The sequence below is a fragment of the Cephus cinctus genome, unplaced genomic scaffold (genome assembly GCF_000341935.2).
Source record: "Cephus cinctus unplaced genomic scaffold, Ccin1 Ccin1_scaffold0616, whole genome shotgun sequence".
NCBI lineage: Eukaryota > Metazoa > Arthropoda > Insecta > Hymenoptera > Cephidae > Cephus > Cephus cinctus.
The window spans coordinates 1-12,515 of record NW_014333260.1 but is presented as its reverse complement, the minus strand read 5'-3'; the positions used below and the strand labels follow the sequence as shown (position 1 = coordinate 12,515).

Sequence of the window (12,515 nt, the reverse complement as noted above, 5' to 3'; positions counted from 1 at the left end):
TGTATTTTGTCTGATGCGACGCATTATCCTATTGTCATCATGTTCATAACAAACGATAATCTAAATATAAATTTTCGAAGAATAATTCTAATCTGTCACTTACCTAATGAAAACACATCGACAGTTAGTCTTCGCACCTCTGTGACAACTAAAATATATGCGTCTTATAGAAATTATAGTATAAACAATACAATGGTCACGCGCTATGCGTGTGACCCAAAAAGCTATGGTATAAGGAAGAGGTTACAAAAGACGAACGGAAGGTCAAGAAATAGAGGGTAAACCTCATCTAGTGATTAAGGCCTAACAGTTAGTCACAGGTCAATTAAAAGTTATTACGTCTTCACGAAATCATCTAACAAAAGGAAGGTTAGTTCGATCCAGAATCAGTTTCGGGTCAGCAGTCATAGAGTCCAATCAGGAGTTGGAAGTCAAAAGGTTCAGATAAATGACAAAGTAAATCATTCTCTAAAAATTCAACTCAAGAAAAGGTTTACGTTCAAATTCTATAAATCTTTCTAAGTCTTTTGTCGCCGATTCCGAATTCGAATTCAACAGTTAAACATCGTATTGACAATCTATTTCAATAACGTAAGTTATCTTATTTTTCCTTTCAATTAAATAATTGTGTTGAAATTCTAATTACCCGTACGCAACTTTATTGCAAAATTGTCTATTAACAATCTTCCTTTGATCCTTAAATACTCTCCCCTATCCCTGTTCAACCATTGCGAAATTTCTTAATCCATGGTCAAGTGCAACACTTCGTAAGTAGAAGTTCAGTTTCATCAGCTCTCTTAAAGGTTTCATATTGTGGATTTAAATTTTTATCTGCAGTCAATAATAATTCGATTCGTACGAAGAAGGTCATGACCGTCAACGACATAGGGTGCAAGTAACTGGCCGATCCCGGGAAAATTTCCGAAAGGTTAGACCCTAAACAGGTTATTGTGACCATACTCTAACTATCACTACACCGACCGTGTATAATCGTTAATTGGATGTCACATATGTATATATTAAATTTTTGGTGACAGCGGTGGGATATGATGTTACTTTACCACCCGCTGAATTGAAGGGCCATGACAACGCAACATACTCTCGCGTGCACATCTGATACTGAATAACCTTTTACTAGCACTCCTACATCATCCGATCTTGATTCAAGTTTTACGAAAGAATTCCTTTAGCCCAAACCAGTTTTTGCCCCATTAAACACAATTGAATCAGAATCATTCAAACCCAGTAAACTATTTCCACGATCACCTCCAGGATGCTTTTCACAACCACTTACAAAACCAAATTTAGAATCTATACCAGAACATACCTAAAAACCTATATCAATCACACCTATAATATCCCCTACAATGTTGGGAAGTAATAAGTTAGTTTCTCTTAAAGACGCAATTGAAGTAGTTCCGCGATACGATAGATTTAATATTCCGTTCTCTCAATTCGTTGCGGGATGTGAAGAAGCTGCCGAAATGCTACCTGAATCCGCCGAAGCCAATTTAGTCACTTTAGTACGTACCAAATTAAAGGGAGAAGCACACGATGTAGTTTAAGAAAATAAATTCTATAAAATGAATGAGTTGATTAAGAGGTTAAAAACCGTATTTGCACCGCGAGAAACAGTGAACGAACTACGTCACGAATTAGGACGATTGTATCAAGAAGATAATGAAAGTGTAGTAGCATTTAATAATCGTGCTTGAAAAATAGGAAATAGGATCATAAACGCAAAAAAGGTAGCAAGTGAGGAAAATCAAGTAGATGAATCCTTCAGAGAAACAATAGAAGAAGAAATATTAGAAAATTTTATAAACGGTCTAAAACCAGAAATTCAACATAGATTAGGACGTGTTAAAGATCTTACCGAAGCAGGAATAAAAGCTATAGAAATAGACACAAAAATTAGACAAGCGTGCCGATGCTCGGAAACAGTTAAGGATGAAAGAATATCGCGAAAACCAAGAAGCTAATTCTATAACCAATCAGAATCAAAGAAAAGTTCATTTTGTTCCAGATCAAATTTTAAAATGTCAAATTTGTAAGAAACCCGGTCATATTGCTACTGCCTGTTGGGATTATAGACCCGTTGAGAACCTAAGAAGGGAAAACAGAGGGTACCGATCACGAGATAATTATCAAAAACGAGATTTTAAGAGAAACCCATCACGGAAATTTCATTTTCCCGAAGGAACTAATACCAGACCCCCGCAATTTCCACCAAATTTTACACATCGAAACCCATCAAAAGTTTGCCGGTATTGTAAATATATGGGTCACACGATAGATGAATGTCGGAAAAGGGAATATAACAATTCCAAATTTCAACAAGAAAATGAAAAACGCCAGGGAAACGAGAATGCTCTCCCGAGGACGGGCGCATCACGGGAGACTACGAAATCCCCTTCGCGCCCAGCGATGATGATCGAAGCACAAGACATTGGAAGCCAATAATTCGCGATGCTACAGTTAATCTAAATCGAGAAAATCGAGCTCCCTCAGTCCGAATTTCTTCAAATGATTTATGCTCGCCGGTAAACATTATATTAAACACAGGTGCCGGTCTTAATCTTATAAAAGAGAAATACGTCGCATCCTGAACTTCTATAAATCGTGAGGAACTTTTATCATTAATTGGAATCACTGCTCACTCTGTTACCACCTAAGGGATGGCCAGAGTGAACGTCCTAGGATCTACTGCTTTATTCCATTTGGTACCCGATAGTTCCTCATCAAGCAGGCAGGAATATTAGGAACTGAATTTCTTCAAGAGAATGATGCTTATATCAACTACGAAGAGAAATATTTAGGACTTCGAGGAATAGAGATTCCTTTCGAGACTCAGGAAACAATTGTTGTACCCGCGAGATCAGGGATAGTCATATACGTGCGAGTAAACGACGTAGAGTTGAAAGAAGGATATCTTCCGCACCTTGTAATCGGAGACGGGGTGTATGGAGGACACGGTTTAGTAAGAAATCAAAAAGAGAAAGCTTATCTCCCAATATATAATATAAGAGAGGAAGAAATACAATTACAAATTCCTACCTTAAAACTATATCAGTTTGATGAATTAGCAAGGGACGAACAAAGTGTCAAAGAAGACATTCACTTAGGTGAAATTTTTCTTACATACAAATCCTTTGAATCCTTTGAATCTCCTAAATCCACTGAATCTATACAAATTCAAGATAGACGTCCTGCTAATTCAAAAATTACAAAATCCTCTGAATCCTCTGAATCTATGAAAATCAAAGATCAAAGTCTTATTAATTCAATATCCTCTGAGTCCGCTGTATCCGCTGAATCTTTAAAAATACAAAATCAATATCCTACTACTGAGTCCAATAAAATGAAAATGAGATATAAAGAAATAAGGAAATTATTGCGATTGGAGCATTTAAATAAGGAAGAAAAAGAAAATGTTGAAAATTTAATAAGAGAATACAAGGATAGATTTCATATACCCGCAGACACTTTAGAAGCGACTAACGTATTGAAGCATCGAATTCCTACGACAAACGAGCAACCCACAAATGCGAAACAGTATCGATATCCACTTATTCATAAGAAGGAAATTAATAAACAAGTAAAAGATTTGTTAGATGGTGGAATAATTAAATTATCGCAATCCCCTTATAACACGTCAGTATGGATTGTTCCTAAAAAGCCTGATTCTCAAGGAAATAAACGATGGAGAATGTTACTAGATTTTCGAGCATTAAACGATAAAACAATTGGACATATGTATTCTTTGCCAAATATAGTAGATATTTTATATCAACTCGGAGGAACTGAGTATTTTTCAGTATTTGATTTAGCATCTGGTTTTCATCAAATTAAAATGTATCCTCAAGATAGTCCCAAAACAGCATCTTCAACCCCTTATGAGCATTATGAATTCGATCGAATGCCATTTGGCTTTAAAAATGCTCCTGCTACGTTTCAAAGATTGATGGACCTAGTTTTGACCGGATTGCAAGGAATAAAATTGTTCGTGTATTTAGATGATATCGTGATCTATGCCAGTTCTTTAGAAGAATATGAAATAAAATTTAGAAAGCTAATGTAACGTTTGAGAAACGCAAATTTAAAATTACAACCAGATAAATGTTAATTTTCATGAAGAGAAGTTGGATATCTAGGTCACATAATTGGAGAAAATGGAGTCAGGCTAGATCCTAAAAAGATCGAAGCAGTAAGACACTTTCCAATCCCCAAAAATGCTAAAAATGTGAGACAATTTCTAGGACTAGCTGGATATTACGGAAGATTTATTGAAGGATTCCCGAAAATAGCCAAGCCCCTGACTAACGTTTTGAAGAAAGAAAGCCTGTTTCTGTGGGAAGAAAGTTATAATAGAGCCTTTAACACTCTGGGACAAACATTATGTGAAGCACCAGTTTTACAGTATTCAGACTTTTCCAAGCCATTTGTTGTTACAACAGACGCATCCGGATATACCATAGGTGGAATATTGTCGCAAAGACCGATAGGAAAGGATAATCCGATTGCTTATACTTCAAGAGTTTTAAATGAATGCGAGAAGAAATATGACACCTACGAGAAAGAAGCGTTAGCAATAGTATATGCCGTGAACCACTTCAGACCATATCTTTATGGTCATAAATTCACCCTGGTTACTGTTCATAAACCTTGAGTTTGGTTTCAGTCAACTAAAAATCCAAACTCACGAGTTACAAAATGGCGCTTGAAATTATTCGAATATGATTTTGATATTGTTTGTAAAGCATGACAAATAAACGTTAATGCTGATGCGTTATTACGAAATCCTGTTGAACAAATAGAGCATCAAAAATTACTAGTAATTGAAACAAGGAGTAAGGCAGTAAGAGAAACCGAATCGCCTTTAACGGTCAGCCTGATAAGCAAGTAGAACCGCAGGAAAATCCTAAGGTAACAGACAATCTAGATGTAAGGAAAAGCGAAAGAATACAACTTTCAAAAATGCGAAAGGATTAATCTGATATTACGGAAATAAATTCAAACGATAATAAAGGAAAGCGAAAGCGAGGTAAGCTGAGGAAGGTCATAACGACAAGTTGTAAAAGGACAAAATTCACAAAGCAAAAGAGGCCGAGAAAGATAAAACGTAAAATATGTGCTAACACCGAATGAAAAATGGTCCCTATACCTAAAAAGCGAGGAAGGCCAAAGAAGGCAGATGATTACACTGAAACATACTCGGTTGACCAAGTGCAAGATGTGCCAACGAACAATTACGAATCCGACAACGAAAAGTTAGATAGTGACCAAAGCAGTGATCAATTATTCATGCGAAAAGAGAATTATGCTTATTTCGTTTCAATCGATGGAGAAGCATTTGACATAGGATCCAAAGGATTAAATGATAGAAAAGAATTACCATTAATGGAACATTTAGTTGCAGGAGAAGCAAAAGCTTCCAGTAAAGGAAATCATTATCACTTAATTCTACCAATAGACCTTAACAAAAGAGAAGGACTAGGTTTTATATTCAACAATATTACACAAGCACTGCAAACGTCCCGTAATCTTGTAGATCAATTAAATTAGTGATCAATTAGTATAGTAAAAACCTTAGAAATTGGTAACGTGATGTGGATACATATACTCAAAGAAATCAAGGGTGCTTTTCTAGGTTCATCGTGTAAAATTATCATTTGCAATGGCGTAATTCAGTGTCCATTACCATCTGAACGAGTTAAAATAATAGAAGAAACTCATGCATCTGCGTTAAGAGGTCATAAAGGAGTAACCAAAACTTATAATAGAATTCGACAAAGATATTATTTGGAAAATGTTAAATCGGACGTGCAAGAGTTTATTCGTCAATGCTTACAATGTCAATTAAAGAAATTGGTCCGAGTTAAAACTAGAAGTTCGATGATAATCACCGATGCCCCTGGTACTGCATTTGATAAAATTTCTATGGACATAGTAAGACAATTGCCTAAAAATGATAAAAATAACGAATACATCTTAACGATTCAAGATCAATTAACTAAATATTCATTAGGAATTCCTTTGAATAACGCCGTAACCACGACTATAGGCGACGCATTTGTAAAGAAATTCATTTGTATATTTGGAGCTCCAAGAGCTATCTTGACAGACCAAGGAAGGAATTTCTTAAGTGGATTTATGAGAAGACTAGCAAAACGATTCCGTATTAAACGATTTAAAACCACAGCATTCCATCCATAATCGAATGGCTCAATTGAAAGATCCCATCATGTATTAGCTGAATATCTAAAACAATATGTCAATAATGATTCTGAATGGGATGAGTGGTTAGAGTTAGCTATGTTCTCACATAATACGAGCGTGCATGAAGGAACAAAGCATACGCCCTATCAGTTAGTGTTTGGTAAATTACCCAGCCAACCGTCTAATGATCCACTCGTACGAAAAGATAAATTACTCACATACAATGATTATTTAGTTAGTTTAGTCAAACGAATCCATAATATTCAAGATTTAGCAAGACAAAATTTAATAAGAGCTAAGTTCAAATCTAAATATTATGATGATAAAAAGACAAACCCGCAAAATTTCAAAACAGAAGATTATGTATTTCTGTTAAAGGGGCTGAAACCAAAGAAACTAGGCAATCACTATACAGGTCTCCCTAAAGTATTGAGAATATTAGGAAAAGGAAATATTGAAATTCAAATTGGAAAACGATCAAAGATAGTTCATGGAAATAGATTACGGTATTCACACATCACGCCAAACGATTAATTCAAACCATTCTCATATCTGATTACAGATGAGATTGACAGCGGTGATAATACTAATAGCTCTGATATGGTTACTAGAATCATTTCAAAAAGGAGAAGCTTTAATAGGATACGATTGTAGGAGTAACCAACCAAATGTTACAACTATATCTTTATTGGAAATAGGCAATTGCGATATACCACCCCCACAAGTATAAACTACACCAGTTTATATACAATTTCTGCAATTAAGGGAATACAAAAGTGCACATGTACTTCAATGTAAAATCAAGAAATACACTCACACATTTCAGCTGTCAATAATGGAGAGGCAGAATACATAGCCTAATTATCATAAGACGAATGTTATCGCATGCATAGTACAGGACCCGCCAAGTTCGGGGCAAATGTAATTGATGGGTTAAAAAGAAATTATACTGTGGCTAGAGCTGTAACTTTTGCCGGGAGTATTGGGAATGATGGATCATGTAGTGGGATGCAATATACAGACGCGTATGGCACATGGACCAATGTAAATATTCTAGGCACCATTTCTATAACCCTTTAAGACCACGAGGCTGTTGTAGACTTCGTATAAGTTCGTATACACAACTCGCTCTTAAAGTCACTAACAAAATCGCGTGTAGTTAAAAGTCACTAAGAAAAAATTTAAAAGCGCGCTATTAGCACTAAAAGCGAGTTCTGAATACGGGCTTTAGAATCTAATCTGATAAAGTTAAACAGTGGAAAATCATGCAACCTTAAAGATGGAAATTATTTTGAAATGATAGGCGGACAAACCTTTTGGGAAACAATGCCAATTGATAACTATGGGTTCGACAAATATGATGTCTTATACGAAGGAATGGAGAATAAATCTGTAGACGCGGATCATGAATACGAGGAAAATATATATTCACTTATAACGCAAGATGTTACATTTGCTTTAACTGCCAGAGGAACATTGACCACTTGTCGATAGAATTTGATTAGAACAGAGCACCCAAAGTTGTTAATATTAGAAACAACCGCATCGTTTGCCACAAGACATATTGTTAGAGTCGAGAATCTAGACATATTCGTCTATGTTAATTCTAAATTTGTATACGTGGAAAAACATATACGAACGCAAATCTAGGGATTGTATCACGATGTTTTAATTCAACGATGTATGTTAGAACAATAAGTGCTAGGGAATGCATTAAAAATCGCCAGACTACTACCTGATGAATTTGCATATTACGTCATGAAAAGACCAGGCTATATGACTATATTATCAGGAGAAGTAGCAAATATTGTAAAATGCATACCAGTAGAAGTTACTATATGAAGCACTACCGAAAGTTACCCAGAATTACCGGTCTGTGTACGAAACGAATCATACTTCTTAACACCAAACACACATATTCTTCTAAAAACTGCAACGCAAACAACTTGCAACTCAATAGCATCACCGGTATACTATATTGAACCTGAATGATATATTTAAAAAAAAAATTTACCTGATGTTACCTGAACCATACAAAACGCGTACACCTATAATCATAAAACCCAATACTAACCCTAAATGGAAATACATAGATCCTGTATCGCTAGAAACCAGCGGTATATATGGGCAAAGAGATTTAAATCATTTACGCGAACATATTATGTTTTTCGTTGCTCAACCCGCTGTAATAAATACAAGGGCGAGAGGATTCGCAGGACAACCGAGCGTACATCAGGGAATGTCTATAACTAATCTTATGAATGAAGTAGATATACGCACTATAACAAGTAAGGCATGGGAAAACACTTGGAACGCATTTACGAAATTTGGAACTGCAAGCGCAGGATTATTTGGTATAATGATGATATTTAAAATTATCAAACTGGTTGTAGACACTATTGTACATGGTATACCTTACACACCATATATGGATGGTCCATCCATCTAATCCGAGCCCTATGGGACTCCGTCGCTCATTTGTTAATTTACTTAGGAAGAAAACGACAATTAACCCCAAAGAAAATTTCTGGCAACCATGACGAAGAATCTCAACAAATAACAGCACTAGATGAACCTAAGCATACCTCTAATCCTAAGAAAGAACCTCGTGTTTGTGTCAAATACCCGAACAATGAACTCCAACAATTCCAACAAGGTGTATTCTCTCTCTCTCTCTCTCTCAGTAAGCTTCTTGGACAAATTCTATCTCTGCTTCACATATGAGGTCCAGCTTTAATTCATTCTACCAATAGTCGTTGAATTTGACTGTACTTACTGTCACCAGGATGCGCTTACCTAATACTGACTCTGCTATCATTTAAGAATGGGACGGCTTATGTCCAGAAGAATACCCTGACAGATATCGCACTCTAATTTCTGGAGTTTGTGTGAAACAAGTAAGTAGAACAGCATATATTAGCTCCAATCTACGATTACTATGCAAAGACTGTTGGGAAGAAATATATGAAGATCAAGAACACTACGATCGCATCGAGGAATAGCCTTATTTAAGAAAGAATAATATGCTGATCTCTCCACTGTGTTACAGGTGCGATTTGAAATTATTACAGAACACTGCAGCAATTCTGTGTAAAACCTGTATAGGTGGATACCTTGGAAATGAGACAGATTATCATCGAGGGAAAATCATCTCATTACATATCCAAAGAAATCCTGGAGCAATACCAGATGAAAACAATGAGGCATAGATGTGTACCACCACCCACTCCAGAAATTACGACAGAATATTTTGAATTTTACCTAGGAATGTGGGTACCGCAATTTTCGAATAATTTAAGAGAAGAAGAATTATATTACAGAGGCCTTTTTCTGTCTAACCCGGAAAGATTAATAGAAGGGACAGAACTCATATTTCCTGAAGGACACTACACTCTCGAAGGAGGAAACATAATTGTAACAGAAGAAAATGAAGAAATTCAATACCGATAACCGCCGCCAATTCCTAGAATATTACCACCATTTTCGTCGCTTCCACAAACATATTTACCTGAAGAATCATTCTTACAAGAATTCCAACTTCCAGGACCATCTTCATTGCAGTTCTCGCAATGGTCTCAAGAAGAATTACAGCTTCCAAATCTCTCCTCACCATAATTATCAGAATATGTAGAAGAGGAATTACTGAAATTAATTAATCAAATTCCAGCAATACTTCCGCAACCAACAGCATCCGATGAATTATTTTCGTCACAGCCAGAATTTATATTACCAGAGATTGCGGAGCAATCATCGACATCGCGACAAGAGTCACAAAATCAATCTCTACAAGAAAACACTGGTTATCAAGGAATAAAAAGAAGAAACACATGTACCGAAAATAAAACGAAAACACCAAAATGGAAATAACGGCCGCAAGCAAGTATAGAAACATCCATCATAGAAGCCAAAGAGGACTACAGGGGAAGAGACCCTACCTAGTTACTGAGGAAGCTGGGGCCTCCAAGAGTATTTAAGCACGAGTCCTCTTCATCCCAGTCATCATAACTCAGTTGACTCTCAAAGAAAAAAAAAAACACAAATCCATTATTAGAAGGAGACAATGGCCGATAAAGGGATACCCGCAGGAATCGAAGACGAGATGGACGAATACAACTATGAAATTTGTCCAGGAGTGTGGGTACCCCAATTTTGGGAAAATCTACCTAGCGATCAGTGGATGGACCGGGTTCTATTCGTAAGCTTGACAAGGACCCAAGGAAGTGAAGCGGAAATTTGCCTTCCCGAAGGCAGATACTAACTTCTCGACGGGTGCCTAGTACTAACCCGAAGAGAACAACAATAACCGGAACCACAACAGCAGCAACAACCACCACAGAGGTAACAATATATGGAACAACAACAGCAGCAACAACAACCTAGTTGGCGAAAACGAACTGGAGACCAACCAGCTGAAAAAAATTAACGTCGGCGTACTGAGTGAAGTGATGTGTTAAGAGTGTTAAGAATACCTCAATATGACGTGAGGAGTATAACAGGGCCGGTTCTGGACCAGGATTCCTGTAACCGACCTATACCGACATTCTAGAACCTTCGAAGGTGGGTGTCCGTGCTAAGTTACCGTCGTGAGCTCTACGATTTCCGGAAGTGACGTTACCGAGACCCCTCGATTCTAAGAATTTTCGCTCGATTCCGGGAATTTTGCGTTCGATTCTAGGAATTACATACGATCGAGAACCTTCCAGAACATTCTAGAAGCATCTAGAACCTTCTAGAAGTTTCGACGGTTCGTGTCCGTGCTAAATCGCTGAGGATCGCTCCCAGAGCCGACGGTCCTCTCGCGCGACGTTTTGATGGAGCCCCTTGCACCCCACCATTGTGCCTTCTAGAAGCTTTGATGGACCCCCTTCCTCCCTCCCGATCCGTGTAGATTTCAAACGGCAGCCTTCAGACGTTTTGACTTTGAACATTATCTCGCAGAATTGCGTATCGAGGATGCAGCAGCAGCAGCTTCGATTCCAGGAAATTTTTCAGCCATTCGATTCCAGGAAGCCTCCGTGCAGGTTTCGAACGGCACCCGCGCCCCGAAGTTTTCTATGACTTCCCCGACCCCCATGCAGACTTCATGCGGCAGCCGTACACTGTTTTGACGATGTTATTCAGAGTATCGAATTAGTCGTAGAAGATAAGCGACCCTTTGTGCACTTCGGAAACCTTTTGATGTAGAGTTCGAGCTCAAAGTGCGCTATTCGGGTAGGTGTCTTATCGCTAGAACCGATGCAAAACAATTCCAGGAAAACCTTGAACCTTCGTATAAAAGGCCCTTCCATGATGCGCACCGATCATTGTTTGTTAAACCTTCAAGTGCATTATTGGTATTAACGAGATGGATTCTGCAAAGTGTAAAAAGTTGATCGAGATTATGGAAGGAGCATATAAACTTCTGAAGAAGGGATCATCGATTGCAGAAATTGAAAAATGGACAAAATTTGGAACTCAAAATATCAGACTTTTGAATAAAATTTTAAGAAACGTTACTCTTACGATTTTAGAGAAAACCAAAATTTGAACAACGATCGGGATCCTGAAATCTCTGAACGAAAAATTTAAACAACAATTTCAAAAAAGAGGTGGAGGCACGGCGAGACAGAAGAAATGACAGAGTGCGTTTGGATGACTTGGAATCTGCCTTCAAAGGAAGAATAAGGACTGGAGTGATTGTAAACTTGCGACACAAGGACTTGGAGCGTTTCCTGGATGACACAAGAAAACTGTTCTTTACAAGAGTAACAAACGCACTTCGAAAGGAGGGAAATTTGAAAGTAAACGTCGTTTTGTCCTGTAAGTTCGAGACTATGAAAGGTGGTGATATTGTCGAAGAACTAAAGTTCTTTAATACTAAGAACGAAGTTATTCCACCGTCCACCGATATCAGTGACTGGTTCAGCACAAATGTCAAGGAAAAATTGCTAGCCATGGTTGAAGACTTTCAAGAAAGGGAATCTGGTTGGTCATTGATAGAAATTATAAACTTGGCGGTAAACATCAACAGGAGTAGATACACACCACTTATGGGAGTCATAACAAACCCCCACCACTGTCCCTATGAGTCATAGAGCGCATCGCGCTGTGCCCCCCTGCACTGCACTATGGCGCCGCCCCCTCACCTATGTGGTCGGCTCTTCCCTGGCGACACTGTGGCGGATCCCCACCACGCGGGTCTGGTCCTAAGGCCCGAAACTCGGTAGCAGCGGTGTTGCATGCCCCCCCCAGGGGCCGTATCACGGTTGGTAATTATGCATTGACCGCCGGTCGGTAACTTTTTTAATTATCCTAAG

General features: G+C 37.8%; 1 protein-coding gene across 4 annotated transcripts in view; it reads left to right on the top strand.

Moving 5' to 3' along the window:
• Positions 1 to 10,909, top strand: part of LOC107269164 — a 43,080-nt gene extending 32,171 nt beyond the window's left edge. For 3 of the 4 annotated variants that reach the window (XM_025086427.1, XM_015742716.2, XM_015742715.2), the window contains one exon: positions 6,782 to 10,909. In XM_025086427.1, coding sequence (XP_024942195.1) covers positions 6,782 to 6,949 — 168 coding nt within the window. In that variant the 3' untranslated portion in view covers positions 6,950 to 10,909. Of the gene's footprint in view, positions 1 to 2,026; positions 2,141 to 6,781 lie in introns of those variants that run through there. The other variant, XM_025086428.1, reaches the window with a different exon arrangement.
• Positions 10,910 to 12,515: the final 1,606 nt, after the last annotated feature.